At 41.2% G+C, this 21,086-nt stretch overlaps 2 protein-coding genes across 4 annotated transcripts in view; one reads left to right on the forward strand and one right to left on the reverse strand.

Moving 5' to 3' along the window:
• srgap1a (SLIT-ROBO Rho GTPase activating protein 1a) overlaps positions 1-21,086 on the reverse strand; it is an 85,353-nt gene that overhangs the window by 49,299 nt on the left and 14,968 nt on the right. The gene's annotated exons all lie outside the window — the stretch shown is intronic.
• On the forward strand, positions 15,355-19,832 carry LOC137881653 (uncharacterized). Of its 2 annotated transcripts, XM_068723685.1 has the most exons (6): positions 15,355-15,440; positions 16,448-16,477; positions 17,452-17,510; positions 18,740-18,932; positions 19,173-19,237; positions 19,398-19,832. In XM_068723685.1, the coding sequence occupies exons 4-6, from the start codon at positions 18,744-18,746 to the stop codon at positions 19,789-19,791; spliced, it is 648 nt and encodes a 215-aa protein (XP_068579786.1). In that variant the 5' UTR covers positions 15,355-15,440; positions 16,448-16,477; positions 17,452-17,510; positions 18,740-18,743; the 3' UTR covers positions 19,792-19,832. The 2 variants fall into 2 exon arrangements, with proteins under 2 accessions (XP_068579786.1, XP_068579787.1); XM_068723686.1 differs by lacking the exon at positions 16,448-16,477 and having other exon boundaries at positions 15,421-15,440.

Genomic DNA, 21,086 nt, shown 5'->3' on the forward strand with positions numbered 1-21,086 from the left:
AAAGTCCACCAGGTCTTTTTGATGAATGGGTGAACCTCGCAACTGCTTCCATCTGTGTGGAGTGTGGGGATTAAAACAAAGCTACCGTGGGTCTGACACAAAGGAGCGTTTTGGATCATTTAACACAATTACATTCTCGACTGCACACGGAAACTCATTAAATCATTCATTTTCCAAGTCAAACACTGGCCATTGAAGCTGTAGTAACAAGTTGAAGGGCGGAGAAATTCACGTTGAAAGGCAACCACCTGTCGGAGAAAACGACAGGTTCGTCACTTCCTGAGTTATGAAAATTCACTTTTTAGTTTAAGAAAATTCAGCTGTAACAACAGAGTCAAAACAGGGTCATGACCACAGTATTTGTCTCTCTATTTTAGGTTTCCTATCTTTTGGCTTTTTCACCCATAAATCTAAGCTTTTCAAAGCTGCTTTCAATATGCTGCACCAGCAGCAGCATGTTAAGAAGGAAACTTTCTGTCGCCTACAGCTCTCTGTGACGGCTGATTTTGAATATCAATGGAGAGAATCACACAACAAAATAGTATAATATCATCAGTGGAGGTTTAACCAGAATAAAAAAGAAATTAAACTAAACTTTTTTGACTGTTGGCAATATACAGACAATTATAAGTAGTCAGAGGTCAAACAAAATGTGTAGTTTCCAACCAGTTACACCGCAAGAAAATCAGTGTTTCTACACCATAGTAATTGCATTTTCGATCAAAATAACCACACAATACTATTAAACAGTCTAACATTTGGCATTACAGGCGTTCATTGGTGTGCCCACATATTACCATAAGATATTCTGTATCTTCTAAATGAATTCAATATGTTTAAACTTAAATACAGTGCACAGCCTAACTGCCCACTTCAAATATTATATTGTGTGAAAGTCTGTAAATAAGTAAAGTTAAAACACGAAGAAATTGCCAAATACCTACAGTTGTGGTCAAAAGTTTACATACACTTGTAAAGAACATAATGTCATGGCTCTCTTGAGTTTCCCCGTTATTTCTACAACTCTGATTTTCTCTGACGTGTTTACCATACAGATGACCTCAGAACGACAGGAATGCACCATGTTTTAGTAGAGAGACACTCGCTATGACAGTATGATGGATCTAACTTTTGTTTCCTGTGTTAGGTTTTTAAAGAAGAGGTCCTCTGTGCTGGTCTGGTCCTGTTAGTTCTGTAAAAAAAACAGCTGATGGTGGCAGGGGGTGAAGCATCAGTATAATCAAACGGAGCTGTTTGGCTGCCCTCAAACACTGATGTGACTTATTTATTCATTCAAATAGTTTCCTAATGGATTAGATAACTCCTCTTATGTAATTGTCGGGCCATAGTCGAAGGCTAGGATGGCCAATCTAGTTTTTAAATGACCCACGGTGAATTTAAAAAAAATCTACAATATGCCTTGAGCATCTTTCTAATAAATTGCACCGTTTGTAAAGAGGCAGAGTTTAAACACCAAATATCGACTACATTTAGTGAAAGTATGTCTTAACCTCTTGGTACAGAAACCAATAATTTACCATTTCTGCCCGTTCTGTTTGTTTCAGATTTACATCTGACATTTGCATCGCAATCTTTTAAGTGGGCCCTTAGGCCATGAACAATAGTCAATATACAGTTGTGGTCAAAAGTTTACATACATTTGTAAAGAATATAATGTCATGGCTCTCTTGAGTTTCCAGTTATTTCTACAACTCTGATTTTTCTCTGATAGAGTGATTGGAACAGATACTTCTTTGTCACAAAAAACATTCATGAAGTTTGGTTCTTTCATGACTTTATTATGGGTTAACAGAAAAAGTGATCAAATCTGCTGGGTCAAAAATATACATACAGCAGTGCTAATATTTGGTTACATGTCCCTTGGCCATTTTCACTTCAATTAGGCGCTTTTGGTAGCCATCCACAAGCTTCTGGCAAGCTTCTCGTTGAATCTTTGACCACTCCTCTTGACAGAATTGGTGCAGTTCAGTTAAATTTGATGGCTTTCTGACATGGACTTGTTCCTTCAGCATTGTCCACATGTTCTCAATGGGATTTAAGTCAGGACTTTGGGAAGGCCATTCTAAAACCCTAATTCTAGCCTGATTTAGCCATTCCATTACCACCTTTGATGTGCGTTTGGGGTCATTGTCCTGTTGGAACACCCAACTGCGCCCAAGACCCAACCTTCGGGCTGATGATTTTAGGTTATCTTGAAGAATTTGAAGGTAATCCTCCTTCTTCATTATCCCATTTACACTGTGTAAAGCACCAGTTCCATTAGCAGCAAAACAGCCCCACAGCATAATACTACCACCACCGTGCTTGACGGTAGGCATGGTGTTCTTGGGGTTAAAGGCCTCACCTTTTCTCCTCCAAACATATTGCTGGGCATTGTGTCCAAACAGCTCGATTTTTGTTTCGTCTGACCACAGAACTTTCCTTCAGAAGGTCTTATCTTTGTCCATGTGATCAGCAGCAAACTTCAGTCGAGCCTTAAGGTGCCGCTTTAGGAGCAAGGGCTTCCTTCTTGCACGGCAGCCTCTCAGTCCATGGAGATGCAAAACACGCTTGACTGTGGACACTGACACCTGTGTTCCAGCAGCTTCTAATTCTTGGCAGATCTGCTTTTTGGTGGTTCTCGGTTGACTCTTCACCCTCCTGACCAATTTTCTCTCAGCAGCAGGTGATAGCTTGCGTTTTCTTCCTGATCGTGGCAGTGACAAAACAGTGCCATGCACTTTATACTTACAAACAATTGTTTGCACTGTTGCTCTTGGGACCTGCAGCTGCTTTGAAATGGCTCCAAGTGACTTTCCTGACTTGTTCAAGTCAATGATTCGCTTTTTCAGATCCATGCTGAGCTCCTTTGACTTTCCCATTGTAGCGTTTGTGGGCGTTTGTATCCAATGAGCCCTATTTAAATGGCCTCAGAGAAGTCACCAGCTGTAGTCACTCATAATCACTCACAAGAAGTTAAGAGGCCATGCTATGAAGCTCATTTCATTGACACAACTTTCTCAGTCACCAAAATTGCTAATTCATGTTGCTGTATGTATATTTTTGACCCAGCAGATTTTGTCACTTTTTCTGTTAACCCATAATAAAGTCATGAAAGAACCAAACTTCATGAATGTTTTTTGTGACAAAGAAGTATCTGTTCCAATCACTCTATCAGAGAAAAATCAGAGTTGTAGAAATAACTGGAAACTCAAGAGAGCCATGACATTATATTCTTTACAAATGTATGTAAACTTTTGACCACAACTGTATATTGACTATTGTTCATGGCCTAAGGGCCCACTTAAAAGATTGCGATGCAAATGTCAGATGTAAATCTGAAACAAACAGAACGGGCAGAAATGGTAAATTATTGGTTTCTGTACCAAGAGGTTAAGACATACTTTCACTAAATGTAGTCGATATTTGGTGTTTAAACTCTGCCTCTTTACAAACGGTGCAATTTATTAGAAAGATGCTCAAGGCATATTGTAGATTTTTTTTAAATTCACCGTGGGTCATTTAAAAACTAGATTGGCCATCCTAGCCTTCGACTATGGCCCGACAATTACATAAGAGGAGTTATCTAATCCATTAGGAAACTATTTGAATGAATAAATAAGTCACATCAGTGTTTGAGGGCAGCCAAACAGCTCCGTTTGATTATACTGATGCTTCACCCCCTGCCACCATCAGCTGTTTTTTTTACAGAACTAACAGGACCAGACCAGCACAGAGGACCTCTTCTTTAAAAACCTAACACAGGAAACAAAAGTTAGATCCATCATACTGTCATAGCGAGTGTCTCTCTACTAAAACATGGTGCATTCCTGTCGTTCTGAGGTCATCTGTATGGTAAACACGTGTGGAGGCCTCTGTGCCAAGGGATGTGTGTGTGTGTGTGTGTGTGTGTGTGTGTGTGTGTGTGTGTGTGTGGGGAGTAGGCATCAAAGCCCTCTGTGATCCCTTTCATACTGGGGAGATGAGAGCACCTGTGCAATGTGTTGAGAAATGACATGACACAGAACGAAGCACTAGAGCAATGCTGACTAAAAATAATAACCGATTGTCGATACATTTCTGCAAACAATCTGCCAAAAACTCCACAGACTTTTAAAACCATAATCCGGTCCACGTTGACATGACTGGATAGCGACTTGCAGAAATAAAGCAGTGGTCTATAAAGTTGTCAGCAACAATTCCAGCTGACTGAAGGACATCCAGTCAATGTGGCCCAGAGTGCACGTGATGTGGACAAAGAGAGAGCGCTGTTTGGATCTTTGTGGTGATCAGTTTGGACCAAAGACCCTTTTGTTTCTGAACTGGATGTTATCCAAATGCTCCTTTTGGAGTCCACATCGCATACTTCCCATAACCCCATTCATGGTGGCAAATATGTCCAAAGTGGCAGTTCAGATTGGCTTCTGATTTGCCAGATAGGCCGGTTCTATTGTCAAAGAGACTGCTGCGTCAGCCGGATGGGTACTGAGCCACGTTGTTGACCTACAAAGAGAGAAACCGGACTTCAGTAAAAACAACTCAGCGACTGTCAGAGGGCGACGGTGATATGTTCTTTTCTTGAACCCAACAATACGCTCCCCTCTGATGCTCCCGATTAACCTTGCTATGAATCAGTCTGCCACAAAAGCATCTGTTATTTATGCCGAGTGTTTCTCATATTCCTCAATGGGAACCATCAAAGACAGACCGACTCTCAGCGTTTCTAGTTTCTAGTTGATTACAGTCTCCACCAACAAGCTATCTGGGACATGCCGTACCACAGCGGTCCCAGGGCTGCATTTCCACATCAGCAGCACCTGAAATAGCGGCTGAGGCCTGGGGAGGGACGACGCAAAAGGGGCGCCCAGCCCCACCATCTGCTTCACATCTCGGGTTTGGGACCGGAGGAAGTTGTCCGTGCCTCTTCTGGAGGATACAAGACGGGATAAATACCATCAAAGGTAATTGCGAAATGGCCGATCAGTTTTTTAACGGAGCACGAGCTTTCAATTACAGCTGGAGTGGGTTCACAAGCCAGAAGGAGCTGAGCATCTACAGCACAGCTTCCTCTGACATTTTTTTGAGTGTTCCGATAATCCAACAAGGCTCTGCTGCCATACCTAATTATAGCGGGCCAATCATCCATCATCTTGCTTCTTTGATAAATGGATGCCATGTGGCAAAAATTAAACAAAAAGTAGGTTCAGCCAAGCTATTGGACGGGTAAAAGACGGGCCGAGCGCGTTGCTGTTTTCCACGGGGCATGACTCAATCCACAGTGAGTTGGTTTTATGTTGAGTCTTGTGGTGACCAGGGATCTGTTGTTTTTGAGCTTTTTAAAACAGACTATACATTCATTTGCAGTCCTGGCTGTGAAGAATGCCTTCTTGTTGTCAGTACATTAATGAGCTTAGATAGTAAAGAGATTAGATTATAAAGAGAGGAAACATGCAGGAGGAATCATAGATAGGAATGTGGGAGTTATTAAGTTGGACTCACGCCTATGGCAGCACATGGCACACACCTGTGCCAATGAGGCTACCAGCACAATCCATGCAGGCAGTGTTCAAGAGACTCCCAGTAATGAGACTCATCCCCGAGCAATCCCAGATGTCAAATACGCTTCTGGAGGCGCTCTGAACCTCCGTCCACCCCTCGTCTTCTCTCGCCACCTGAAACTCTCCGTTCCTTCTCTCTCCACTCCGTTAACGAGAGGCAGATGGATGTGATCTGAAGGCCAGCAGGGTGACCGACTCTTTACCAGCACCGATCCACTAAGCTGCCATGGAGTGTTTTATTACCAACGCATCGCATGCCAGGCCCTGGACCAGCTGGGGAGACACTGCAGGCACCACTGACAAGTGTCTTTTGACCAACAGAGGTAGACTATTATCGTACAGCTTGTAAAAAAGGGACTAGACCACACAGAGTCATCAGAGGAGGACGACACCACGGCTCTTGAAAAAATGAGTAATCTAAAACCAAACAAAATGTAAAAGAAGAAGAACGATTGCAGTCTAGATTTTGGACATGTGCCTTTCTTACGTTGTATACGTGGGTTTAAGATCAACATTTGTAAGAAAATCATCAGATCAGTATTCTATAATTTGTTATTAGTATTATATTTGATTTGCTTGGTCACAATAATAATGGAGGTCCAGATCAAGCACAATTGCGCTGTAGTAAAAAAGGACAGCGAATGTAATTTGTCAGTAATCATTTTAAAACAGAAACATTTAACCACTTTTTATGAAAACTCTAAAATCAACATTGAGCCACAGCCCTCAGTCAATAGTGGCCTCTAAGCTAACACCAGCTCACTAGCGCTCACTGGTCACATGACCACTAGCATGCTAGCTGCAGCCTCCCTGACAAGAGACGTTTCTGCATTTGACATCCTGACTCATTAGGGCCTATAAGTGAGTTACTCACAACTCATTGTGCAGTGACTCAAGCTATGGAAATCACATGGCATCCTTGTGAAGGAGGACTTGTAATGACTCCATTACGTTGGTGGGACCGGTAGGAAATTGGTCATGCGCTTGGTATGTCAGACACTATTGGACCGTACCGGCACCTCTGCCTTACATCTGGGCATGAGTGCTAGAATGTGTCACTGATTCCTGTGTTGATTACATCACTACTACTGACATTTAATTACCAATATCAACGTCTCCTTCCATTTACCAACACGCCTGCTCCGTCTGTGATGAAACATAAAGCACTGAAAAGGTGACAAAGCCCATTTTTGTTATATAATAATAAAGCTGTCAGTTATGACTGAAGGTATGCCGACTTGCCAACCAGGTTGAACAGATTCTCTCCGATCATATCAAGCACAGCCAAACTACACACAGCACACTGCCAGCTTTGCTGAAGCATTTTATCTCAAATGTTACAGAACTGGCAATGTAGTCCCCATTACAACATCTGACTGACATGTTAGCAGCTTCCAAAACCGCAGAGAGAGCTCCAGTGGACTGTAGGCTACTGTGATCCAGGGAACGACCGTTAAATCACAGTGGAAAAGAGCCTGGCCCACAATCCTCTGCTTCTCTCAAACACTGTGAGCTGAACCAATGTGTTTTGGGATATTTTATAGAGTGCGGTGCTCCTCGTGTGAAGTAACTTACAAGAGGTGCGTTTTACAGCTTATATGCGCTAGCAGCTTTGTTTGACACTCCAGCAGACTAAAAAAAAAAAAAAAAACAGACGTTAGACTAGATGAGTCTGACTGGGCGAAATTAATACTTAAATCTATGTCAGTTCCATTCACTGAGGTAATATTTAAATGTGTAATTTCAGTGAGTGGAATGTAATAAGCTCCACAAATTAGATTCAGCTCTGCCAAATGTCGCATGAGCCAAAAAAGCCATGGTTGCTAAGGCAACACCTCCAAAGATGGGGAGGCCTGCAGCGAGCGGGAGGGAGAGATCAATCACCGCTGACACTACGGTGGCCTGTGAGGACCCTCATTTTGATCCAAACTAAATAAAGTGAGGAGCTGAATGCTGGGAGAAGGCAGAGCTGTTTGTTCAGCTGCTGGTTAACATGTCGACATTGTGTTTGATCTGGACACCAGACCAGCGCCTTGTCTGTGTGGCTGGATGTGTGTTTGTGCGAGTCTGTTCAGGTTTATGTAGGTTTGTGTGTTAACGCGTAGATATGCATGCATGCATGCGTTTACATCCTTAAAGGAATGCTTCACCTGTAGGCTTTTAAGGTGGGTCTAAAAAGTCCTTCCCAAAGAGCAGGAATTGAAGTGGGTTTGGATTCACAGGAGTAACAATGGATTGCAATGGCGATGCAGAGTCACTCCAACAGTAAATGTGTCTCAAAATGTCCCCAAAGACTTCTTACGTCGCTCCTGCATTATAATCTACTTCTCTGCCTTTAATACTTTTGTTAGGTATTATTATTGAAAAGCATATTCATACTGTTGCCAAACATTCCTCTTCTTTTTGTCAGCACTGTGAAGCTGGCTTGCTTTTGGTCAATGGCATAAATGTGTGTGTCAAAAGGTCACCAAAGCTGAATTTAACATCAAAAGTGTACTTTGCCTACAATCCACTGATTCGCAGCGATTCGTGAAATTGTTAAATACTGCTGTGGCGAGGCCTTTATACAACAGAAGCTCTTTGAATAGTTTTCTATGGACAATTTGCTTATTCTTTCTTTTTTTTTTTTTTTTGCTGTAACTCTGGGTCACCAGTGGAATCCTTTTGTAACGGCTGTGAATCAAAGCAGACCACAGCTGCTGTCCTCTGCAAAGAAGCAAACTAAAACTTTTTCAGAGCCTGAACAGAGACAGATTCAGCAGAATATCACAAATAGAACGAGTGACTAAATGATTGATGCTGCTTCCACTTTAACACCGAGGATGATAAAAATGTGGACGAGTAATGCAAAGAAGGACGGGAAGCGGTTACATCTGTGTGGCTCAACATCAGAGAAAAGAGAATCTGTGAGAAATACATTGATCTCTTTCAGTCTCTTGGTCAGACCTCACCCACTTCTCTCATTCATCTCTAGATCCAGCTGCTCTAAAGAGACCGGTGTGGGTGCTTGCGTGTGAACGAATGATGAAGACACATAATCTGTACACTGAACACCAGCACAGGCCCTCTTGTTTTAAATTGCAGTCCATAAACTAGAATTTAGAAAACTACATAGAACATACACCTCAGATGTACTGACTGTTTGTGTTTTTCCAAATGAAAAGCGACACCTCGCCTTGTATCTGGCCTGCCTTTGTCCTTTTGTTAGGGGATATTAGTGATGGAAGAGATAAAAGAGACTGAAGCTCGTATGTCAAGACAGCCAGTCAGCCTCTCATTTTCAACAAAGCTAACCTCATGCAGAAGACTTGGCCGGGCAGGCCCACCGCTCTGACAGTTGGGATGTTTGCTTGAGGTAACAATACTATGAAAATGCTGCGGTCGGACAGCCGAAAGCGATAAATGCCTTTAAAGAGGGTGTCACACGAGAAACATCTGGAACGGAGGAGCACAAGCTTTCATCTGTAGGAATATTTACTTCCCCTCGCAGTAAACAAATAGAAACTGAAGCGTGCTGGCAGAAACTTGAATATTACAAACGCTGAGAGGTGAACCTGAAGAATGGAAGAGCAGTTATGTGGCCTGCGGAGAAAAGCGTTTGAAGGTGGGGTTTGTTACTAAGAGACTGTGGATGTACTCCCTCCTTGTGGGCCCCAAGGAGGCGGGAAGGAGAGAGAGAGAGCGTATACATGAATAGTCACACAGTGTGGCACCTGCACACACTCTCAACACGACAGGTAGAGGGGGTAGAGTGTGCACCTGTGTGGGGGCCGAGCGTGTTACACTGCAGGTGTGCAGACCAGACTACCGAGACATTTCCAGTGGTGGAGACGAATCTATTGGACAGCTCCGTTACCACCGAGCTCCCTGCCCTCGGTTGGCAACTCTCCCGTGTATCTGCTGACCTCAGCTCTCCGACCCGTCTCCCTCCACCGCACACTGGACAGTCTGGTCTCAGGTCGGGTTCAGATGGCACTCGGAGCTGCCACGGTCTGCCCTCCAGTGACGCTGCTTACTTCTGTCTTTACCTCCGTGTATTTCAGATTCAGAACCCCAAATTGACAAGAGGAGAAGACGAGCAAATCCACACTGTTTAGTTAGTAAAACGAGAAAGGTTGATACCTGGCTAACCTGTTGTAAGCATTTAAGCCTAAACAAAGAACCCGCCCACCGGCCAGAGCGAGCTTTCTCTTATTGCAGCCACACAGTACACTAAAATATGTCGCTGAAAACAGTTGATGTGATAAATTGGCTACGCAGTTACAGAATCTTCATTCATATATGCGCGGCTCTGCCTGGTTTGACAGTTTGATCACAGTTCAGCAGCAGTGATTGACAGCTGCGCTACAGACTCCTCGGCACTGACTGGTTGTTTTTGCTTCAGGCGTGGTGGAATCTACTGATGCCATTATGAGCACTAAAAGAAGCAGAAGAACCAGATTTTTTTTCACAGATCATCTGTCTGGTGTATAACTGTCAGGATTGGTTGTGTAACGGATCTCCACCCTAGATTAATTACACAGTTTAACCATCAAAGTGTGAAATAAAGTTTTACCTCTGACCATTAATCGATCAGCATTCATGCTTTTGTTTGGACAGTTTGAACTTTTGATGGTTTAAACTGACCTCGAGGCGGTTGAAATTATGTTTTGGGATGGTGGTGAAAGTCTAACACCTTGTATATTAGCTGCTATAACAAACAAAATAACAACAAAAACGATCATAATGGTCGATAAGGCTGATTGAGGATCTGCAATCAATATTGACAGCAAAAAAAAAGTTTTGTGCGCCCCTAGTCAAGATATAGTGACGGTTTAAAAAAGTCATCTTTATAAAAGTTACCAACTGCAGCTTAAATATAAAACTTTGTCACGTGAAATGGACCATTGGACCAATGAATCCCTGGTTGTTTGAATGTTTGTCTTCACGCTGTCAGCCTTTTGCCCTACCTGTCTCTATTGTCCATCTGTCTGTCTGTCTCCATCCAGACCATCTATAGCAGCCTTCCTACACCATCTGTCTGTCTGCCTGTCTGTCTGCCTGTCTGTCTGTCTGTCTGTCTGTCTGTCTGTCTGTCTGTCTGTCTGTCTGTCTGTCTGTCTGTCTGTCTGTCTGTCTGTCTGTCTGTCTGTCTGTCTGTCTGTCTGTCTGTCTGTCTGTCTGTCTGTCTATGACCCCGATGTGTTTGTACATCTGCCTTCCTTCACACAGTATGTACACCTCTATTTTAAAAAGGCCTGTTCCTCTGTCTGTCTTCTCACACGGCAGCGTGGAGACACCAGAGCCGGGCAGACACCAGGACCCACGGCCCTCAGCCAGCTGGAGCCGCTGCCTGCTTGGGTTGACGACGTGTTCCCACAGTCGGGACACTGTGGCACCGATGGGCCAGAGGAAAGTATAGGTGGGAGAGGAGATGACTGTGCACAGATACAGCTGAGGTGTCACAGACAAAGCTGGACCACCCAGCCAACACACAACCAAAGAAGAAGAAGAATGCACTTTGTAACTCAATACATTTTTAGGTAACCTCTTCATTTGATGTGGCAAATCCTCCTTTTTGTGCCCATACGCTGGACAACAAATACTGGCTGAAGGATACCATTCAAGAGACCAAGAAGCTACAGTTATAGTGCCGAGTGCTTCCTGACATCCAGGTTAGAACAACCTGCTGGCTCAGAAGCGGAGAGGAACTAGTCCCAGTCTCAGAGATCACAGCCTCCCAGTCCCCCTCACTACACACTACAAACACCGTCCTCGATGTGCCCCTTATCAGAAACTTTGAGGTAGTGGGCGTCTCTAAACAAATTCTACACATTACCTCAGTGGAGGAAGGGGAATCTTACCTGGGGGCTATATTTCATTCTCCTTCTCATGCTCTCATATTGCATCTGTCGACTTAATGAAAACAAATACCAGCAAGAAGACAGGCCTGTGATTAACGTAATCCGTCTTTTAATGACTCCAAGAAAAGATCAGGAGATGAAGGGAGGCTGTGAACTTCAAAAATATGTTAATGCAGGAGCAAGTCCAAACCCGGGTTGTAAGAAAACAAACACAAACAACACAAGACAGCAATAAAGTAACAAGCAAGCTACTCTGGGTTTGAGCTTTAATCGCGGTTTGTCATGCAGTCACAGCCTGCACCATCACTGTGTGAAACAGGGGTCATCTGGATGAAAACAGTATTTACGAATAGTTCAAGGCTAGTGCTGACAATCCACATCTAAATTAGTCCACACTGCAACTTTACCTCTACTGCTTTAAAAATGACAGATGTACGACAGTTTATGGCAACATGTTAACATATGGAGCATATTTCTTCCAAAAGGTCATAACACAACAGTCTGTATAGTCAATGAAAAAGTAAATCACATTGTGAATGTGGTGATTGACCTACAGTAGAGAGGTGAGAGATTTATCTTAACCGATATGTTGTTTCATTCCTGCTCTTTTTTTCCTGTGGTTGAGTCAGTGATCGATGACAACTTCTGGACAGCAAACAGACGGCCTTGCACGCGTTTGCCAGAGAGAGAAAGAGCGACGACCAACCTCAGCCTTCCACAGAGGAGTACATTAGTGCCGTCATCAGAGGGGATCACAAATACCCTGAATCCAGGGCAAAACCCCACATGAGAAACATCAGCCAGTCCTTCGTGATTTGTACTGCATCCACTAAACAAGCGAAGAAAAACATCATCCTCCGCTCCCGTGTTTTCCTTCCCTCGCCCCGCCACAAAAAAACAGCACCTCGCAGGATGTGTGGTTTCTGGGCCTTTGATAGGGTACAGCCAGCAGGAACAACCCTACTATTCAGGACCAGGCCTGGAATTCCAGGAGCAAGGGCATGTGCTGCAAGCCCGCTAGGCAAAGAGAGGGAGCAAGAGAAACGGGGCGACACGGTAAAAAAAAAAAAAAAAAAAAAATGGCACAAGGCCGGTTATTAGCTGAAAAACTGTTTGAGGGCTGAGGGCTCTGGTAAATTCTCAGACAAAAAGGAGTTGCACAGTGTGTTGTTGAGACTGCGGGGCAGGCTGTATAACTCTTTTTGACAAGAGGCACATTAGTCTTAGGTGAATACTTCCATATATATTTTAAATAAACTGACTAAAATGAACTACAGTTAGTACAGGACGGAGAAATACTAAGGCACACTGGAAGGCACTTTATTGACCCTTACAAATGGTGCACTAACACTACAGATAGACTGAAACCTTTCTGCATGGTGTATCAATGTACTAAAAGTTTCCTTGGTGGGAAGAGTTCAATAGAAAGTTAGCAGGACAGCACAGCTTGATGTTCACTCCACAAACAATGGGGTGTTTTCTTGATTGTATACAAAAGCTTCCATCTGTTCTTCTCTTTTAGCTAATCTGTAAATCTGAGAATTACTATAGGAGACTCTCCTCTCCTTTTTGCCCCCCAAGTTCAATTTAAGCTATACATTATATACTATACAAGATCCTCCGAAAGAAAACTAAAAGATGGATCCCATGAAGATGACTTTGAAAAACTGTAATTAGCCCCAGTCTCCTTCTCAGTTCTTCATGGGACAAGTTTAAAATACACATGGCTACTTTCAAGGTCGAAAAAGATTTTAAAAATGACTTATCTGCAAAGGAGCAGCTGGCTGAGACAAAGCACAGCTGAACGTTTGTCATATTATGCGTACTCTATGTACGCGCCACGCACGGACACACAAGACCAGTCAGCCCTCATCTAAAAATACTTTTACAAACCCCACTGTGTCTACACACAGGCAGTATTGATTACTTGGGTAATGCCTTTAAATTAGACTCTAAGTAGAACACAGCAGCATCTTTGTGTGGCAGCCCTGTGAGTGTTTAATAGGATGTATTAATGTTTGTTCAGTGAAGTGTGTGTGTGTGTGTGTGTGTGTGTGTGTGTGTGTGTGTGTGTGTGTGTGTCAGCCCTTCGTGATCTCATAATAGAGTTGTGGAACCTCTTATCTGGCCTAATCAATAATGCAATCAGCTGTTTTTATTGGCTTTCATAATTTTATCAATAATGAATCAATTTCTTCAATAACTGAACGTCTTAATCATTCACACACACACACACACACACACACACACACACACACACACACACACACACACACACACACACACACACACACACACACAGAGTTTGCGTCTGTAGATTTCTCCTAAATTCACCAAAAGTTACTATTAGATTAGATTGTAAAGACTTTGACTCTACTGAACCGGCATTTATCAAAACATTCAGATTTATGTTCTGGAAATATATGCAAATTAGCACACATTATATTATTAAGATAAGGCCTCATTTGCAACTTTAAACATAACATTTCAGAAAACGTGTAATTTTAAAATGAAATGTCTTAATGTCAGTAATGAGCTGGTGAAGTTTCATGGCAATATCTATGAGTTAATTTTTTGACCCTATTCACCTGTAGACTCTTCTAAATGTCTGGACTTTAACTAAATGTCTCTTTAAAGGACGTTTTCTCTAAATGGCTTTTTTCTCAGACTCTGATCCAGAAATCTCCACTTCAGTAGCTCTGACACACACCAAACTTTACACGTTCATTCCTCTCTATGTTCTAAAGCTTTCTACTGAGGGGTTTGTTCACACATCATTCAGAGACTCTTTTATAGATTATTTAGTACTAAAAACATTTTTTATAGCCATTTTTTAATGTCTGTTGACAGTAATTTCTGATTTATGGAGTGACACAAAGATATATCATAAATCCCCTCTGTAAAAACCTTTGATTCTAAATTGTCAACAAAATGAAACAATAATTTTGAACTTGTCTTTATCCAATGTTCAGATTTAGGTTCTGGAAAATGTATGAAAATGTGCACATATTTAATAAGATTTAGCCTAATTTGCACATTTAAACATTTCAGAAAACTTGTATTGCAAGAAATAATTGTCTTAATATCAGTAATCAACTGGAGACGTTTTGTCACATGTCGTGTCTCCCTTTAATTAGCTCTGTCCTTCATCACAAATAACATACACTAAACTAAATGCATAGTAATGGCCTGTGGACTGGACACTGGTGTTCTTGGTTGTTTCACTCTGCTCTGGGACAGAATGTGTCTTCCTGTGGCGTTTCCTGTCGGTAGCTCCTCCTACAAAAAGCTCTGATGTCATAATCTGAACATTCTGATGTCATATTCCAAGCAGAATCTTCAGTCTTCAGTCTTTTCATGCCACACAACAACCATCAGACCTCAGACAGGTAAGACAACAGACTGGTGCACACAAATGCACATGTAAAAGTACTTGTTGGGCAGAGTTATAGTATAATATACATAATATTATTTGAATATCATTACTACTGCTTTAATGTAAACTGTATATTAATCTTGAAGCTGGCAGAGCAGAGTTTAACTACTTAACATAACTGCTACTTTACAAGTTTAATTTGTAGCTCAGTATCGTATTTTATTAATTAAAATAAATACATTTGTAGCTCAGTAGCATATTTTATTAATTAAAATAAATACATTTTGTTTGTAAAATCTTAATCTGAGAAGTAACTCTATGAAGGTAGATTTGTGTCTTTATAACGCAAACAAAACAAAAAAATGTTTTGAAAGCAAATGTCGCACTGCAATCAAAAATCAAGTTTGTAAGTGAAAATATATAAACTGACAATAAATAATTTGTTAGCTTTATTTGAAACCTTTGCTTTCAAAAAAAAGCATTTGCTTTAAAAAAAAACAACCTTTGCTTTCAAAAAAACCCTACGAGTTGAGTTTGGACGTAGTGGGCGGGGCATACGCTGCTGAATGAGCCAGGAGTTCTATTGGTGGGTTCGACTTGAATCCCGGCATCTACTTCCACAGTAAACACTGACGGGAGGTTACTGTGATGAGCGACATGGAGGTAAGTTGACATTATATTGCTCTGTTTTGTCACAATCATTTTAAATGTGGCAGCACTTCACTTTCTTTTCATGATGTTAGTGTCGTGGAGTCTCTTTTTTTAAAGAACGACATGACGTGTTGTTGACATGAAGCCTCACTTTCTGCTAACTTTACCTGAGGCGTGACTGTTAGCTAAGGTTAGCTACGCATGTATGACACAATTTAAAATAAATCCTATGAGCTTGGTTCTCTCCGACCGAGGTAGGTACAGTTAACGAGGTTACAACCATGTTACTGTATTGTATTAAACTAGATGAAGATAAGCTAAAGTTGAAATGAGCCATTAAATCCTTAAAACTATTAATTAGCTAGCTAAAGACACCTCTGGTCGCGAGTCATAAGATAAGTCAGGTGCCTGATGGTGCGCAAGGAGTGGTGCAGCGGAATATGCAGTTATTTTCCACGGCAGATGCCGATCCTGAGTGGAATGCCGCTCTTTCTGTCGGCACTGACTTTTCTAAAGTCGGAGGCTACTATCAGACTTTCAACGTCCCTTGACGGACAGTACAGGACATTTAAATTCTGCCTCACTCTGACGTCCTTGTCGATGTACCCAAAGCTTAATTATCTTAACATAGCTATTGATAGCCTAGCCGCCATCGCCAGTCTGACTAACCAATTACAGAAATTATATTCTCATTTGATATTAACCACAATCACGTTAAATTAGCATCAGTTGCTATCATTAGCCGTTTTCTCCTGCTATCGATATGATTGGCAGAGACACTGGGGTATTTCTTTACTATGATCTACTTCAGATAGTCTATAATGACTATTTTTGCTGTAAATACCAACATTAGGGTCACTAACTAAGCTAACTTATGTTAGCTTAGTTAGTGATATCATATAGTAAAGGTGAGGCACAAGTTATTCGTAATTTGCTTGGTGTTTTTGATCAAATAATTACACTCCAACATTACATTGATACTGTCATGGTAATACTTACTTTTTTTCTTTTAATGTCAGAATGGAAACCAACAACAAACACGACCTCAGGTAATTGCTTAATTTGTTTCGATACAGACTGTGTGACAGTAATGCGTTGCACTGTAACGTCCTTTTACCGTGTCCATACATCTAAAATCCCTTTCCGGTATGATGCACGTGAAGCCACAGAGGCTGCACGACATCTGCTGTCCCTGATTTCAAGGGCCATACCTCCATGGTTATGGAGAGATCCTCAGTGCAAACTGAAATGGCCAGGTAGACAGACATGCACTCATGTCAGTGAGCTAGTTAAATGTGTCATTAGTCTGGTTTTTACCATGATGGCAGCAATACAATTACGAAACTGTCATATAACATTAATTATGCCTTTATTTAGCCAAATCAGTTTTGTTGAGCTTTTTAGAAAGTTATCTGGTTAAGGGCAACTGTTGTGTTCTTTACTCTGGAATACTTGGATGTGGTGCGCTTGGTTGAAAAGTGTGCTTATAATAATTAAAAAGTAATATTATTCTTCTGAAATCATGTGCAAGAAACGGCTGCTAACCAGAGGTCACATGCCTGCAAAGGTTTTGAAAATATAGAAGCCTTTTGAGCTGACTTTTTTTTTTTTTTTACTGGCATCAAAAGTTGAAATGACTCCGTCCTCAGTGGATGAGTTGAAGTTCATGCAGGCAGGCTTGGGAAAGAGGACTTTGTCAGTGACGTTATCTGACGTTACACATGCAGAGATATTTTATAGGGTGAAGCAGGCACAATGCCTAATGTGTCATCAAGAGTAAGAATTTTGTCTTTCACATGATAAAACGGTCCCAAATTGTTTTTATTTTAATGTAGTTGTCCAGTCTACTAAAAACCAACTTTCCAAAGATGGCACATCTCTAGGACAGATGGCTACTTTACAAAGCAGCAGTTTCATAATTATTGTACTTAAATTGAAACACATTTTATGTTTATTGTTAATACAACCAAAAGAGAAGGAATACATCATGATTTTGGGTCATAATTTTTTGGTGTTTTCACAGGTGGAAATGGAAGGAGAAAACTCTGGAGCATTTCCAAGATTTCCTCCTAGAACTTGACGGTATGTCCAACCATTCATTTAACATAATTATTTGTGATTGAAAGTTTAGATTTCCACCCTAATTCTATACCATATAACTGTCTTAATGAGCATAATATTGAACTGTTTGGTGTCTGAATGCCATGTCTAACCACACTGTATGTTACCCAAGTGTCAGTGCTTGCACAGACACCATCACATTCCCAGGAGCCCACATTACAGATTATGAATCCTTAAATTCACAATCCCTTTTCAGCTGACAAGGGGCATGGCACCTCTGCTACAGTGACCCATGCTCTGGATCAGCACCGTCAGGTTCCTCATCGTGCAAGTGTTGTTTTTTTGAAAGCAAAGGGGGTTTTTTTTAAAGCAAAGGTTGTTTTTTTTAAAAGGCAAAGGTTTTTTTTTTAAAGCAAAGGTTTTTGTTTTGCAACCAAAAATTATAGTTTCATAAGCAAAACTAACAAATAATTTATTCTCAGTTTATGTATTTTCACTTACAAACTTGATTTTTGATTGCGAGACATTTGAGTGCGAGACATTTGCTTTCAAAAATGTTTTGTTTTGTTTGCATAATAAAGACACAAATCTACCTTCATATAACTCCAGCTGTCAGATACATGTAGTGCCGTAAAAAGTACAAATATTTGCTTCCGAAATGTAGTGGAGTAAAAGTATAAAGTTGAATAACATGGAAATACTGATACTGAGAAGTTTCTAGACTTTGACCAATGTGGTTCGTAAAGGAAATAATATTTTTTATTCTGATTATCAGTGAGTACAGTTTATTAGATGAAAGTACTCGTAGTAGAAGTGTAAGTTGACACATATTTCTCCACTGGGTACCTTTTAAAAGTCTTGCTTTCCTCATTTCTTATAAGGAAGCTAGAGAATAAACGTTCAAAATAAACCTCTATGTTCACAGGAAATGGACAGTTTCAGCATGTAACATGTTCACAATGTCTTTTCAAAATAAACTTAGAAACCAACTTAGTTTTAGTTAGTTTTTAGATTTACTTACACAACAAAAGTACCTTGTCAGGCTGAGGAAACTATCATGATTTGGGTGAAAAAAGGTTAGTTTTTTTTGGTGAAATAGTTAGCTTCTTACGTAACAAAAATATGGTCAAATAAGTTAACGTTGACTTGGTTTCACACAAGACTTGAATGGCGGTGTCTGCTCAGGAGCCTGAAGTTGAATCCGTTCCTCAACTTAAACTTAAAGGTTGTCGATTCTCATTGTTCTGCAGCTTGATGGCTTCACAGAAAACCTTAAGCGGTCAAACCAAGGAGGCTCCACTCAAAACCATGGAGGCTCTACTCAAATCCATGGAGGGTCCACTGAAACCCAACGAGGCTCCACTCAAAACTGGAGGCCTGCCGGGGCATATGCTGAGAGGCAACACCTTAATGGGAAGGAGATCATATTCATTCATCACCGCAGTAGGAGAATTTAAGATTTGATACCAAACATGTGTCAGTTACTTTAGCCAGAAAGTCCAAATTGAGTGAGGCAAATCACCACCAAGAGAAAACATGGTGGAGACTCCACTGACGGCCGTACCTGGTGGCCATTAGAGGAACTGCATCTTAGGAAACCTTGACAGAGATTGTGTTTGGAAGAAAGCTTTTTTTTTTCCCTTCTTATTTTTCAATGACAATTGTGTTTTTCCTCATCTGAAGGAAGCCAAACCACACAAAGCTGCCTCCATCGAACAAAACCCCCGTCCTTGGGGAACCAGAAAGCAGTAAGAAAACTTCTCAAACATGTTCTGTAAATTACCAACCAGGAGATCCAGAGAGCTTAAAAGCTTTAATAAAAAAAATGAGCTATATTGGATTACTTTGCATGTTCTGAAACGTTGTAATTAACCCTAGCAGTAACATCATCCTCATCATTCTCTCCAGGTGCTTAAACTTCTCATCTGGAAACGGTCCAGAAAACTCAATAATTGTCCGCGAGGCGCTGAGGATGTTCCTCCCTCACCACCTCGTCCTCCGGAACGTCCGGCGGAGGGTTAAAACCCACGGCGCCAATTACACCGACATGAAGGAGCTGGTCACGGACCTGTTTGCGGCCGACGACGGCGGGTCCGAGGTGCCAATGGAAACAAACCAGCTGGAGGAGGCGCTGATGATGAGCAGCCCGGTGGTGACGAAGGCTCTGCAGATGGGAGCGCCCTCCCACCTCATCAAGCCAAAGGTCCGCGCCAAGATCATGTCCAACAGAGTCGGCTACGCTGACGTCAGCGAGCTTCTGACCGATCTGAACATGATGCAGAAACTTCTCACGCATACGTGAACGTTTTTCTATCTGGAGAAATAAAAGTATTTTCTTCCGCAGTTTTGTACAATTTATATCATTTTAATACAATCTCCATCTGTAGCTATGCAAAGCACACTTTTTAAAAATGTTATTGCTCAAATACAGAGCTCAAAATCAAACAACAATTCAGCGTTTTATTGAATCCAGATTATTATTTTGTTTATATTGTGTGCCTGCTGCTTTAAAGCCCTTTTGAGACACTTTTGTGATTTGTGACTTTGGGCTATGTAGACAAACATAATTAGATTATTATTTTGTGTAAGCTGCAAGGCAATTGTGTGATACAATCAAGTCACAATGACACAAGATTAAATTACATTTTGAAATGATCTTCAACATGTGGCAGCCACAGAATGAAACTATAAAATATAAGTTTAGGCAGCTCACATATTCACAAACCACTTTTCAGTTTCTACAGTTTTTAGAATACAAAATAGAAACAATAATTTACGTTGCACTTCACCAATTTCGACTATTTTGTGTAGGTCATTACATGCAATTGAAATAAAAATTTATTTGAATTCCACATTGCAACGCAACAAAAACATGGTTCAATACTTTTGCAAGGGACTGTATTGGGGGAATTTTTCGGAGCTTTGTCCGACATTTTCGTTGCTTCCTCTCGCATGCTCTCGATCCGTTTTATAAAGGTCGACCCCCCATATACGACCACAACTATGGAGGACTAAAGGATTTTATTTATACATTTCTGTATAAAACAAAAATAAGTATTTCTGCCAAAAACTTGTGTTCATAAAGTTCACAAGATGCCATCTAGGCGTCAGAATGTACTGAACACTGACATCAGGACAACAAAGCAAGGATTTCATCCACTGGAAGGCAGCAAAAACTAAATCTAAATCTGCCGTTAAATACCATAATTAATGATTTCACAGTGTAATTCAATATCTGTTCTTTTACTTATTCTTGATAGTTTTTGCTTTTAAATGTATTTACCATATTTATGATTTAATATGTTTCCTTTTGTCTCCTTTTTAGTTTTTATGGTGTTCAACATTCATCTGTGCATAAAGACAGGAACAGTAAGTGTGTGTGTGTCTGTGTGTGTGTGTGTGTGTGTGTGTGTGTGTGTGTGTGTGTGTGTGTGTGCGTGTATGTGTGTGTGTGCGTGCGTGCGTGCGTGCGTGTGTGTGTGTGTGTGTGTGTATATGTGTGTGTGTGTGTGTGTGTGTGTGTGTGTGTGTGCGTGCGTGTGCGTGTGCGTGTGAGATAGAGAGTCATTTGAATGTATTCTTCTCTGTCCGTATCGG

Source organism: Cebidichthys violaceus, unplaced genomic scaffold (genome assembly GCF_023349555.1).
Source record: "Cebidichthys violaceus isolate CVI_PGR_0920_01 unplaced genomic scaffold, fCebVio1.0.p SCAF_3, whole genome shotgun sequence".
NCBI classification, from domain to species: domain Eukaryota; kingdom Metazoa; phylum Chordata; class Actinopteri; order Perciformes; family Stichaeidae; genus Cebidichthys; species Cebidichthys violaceus.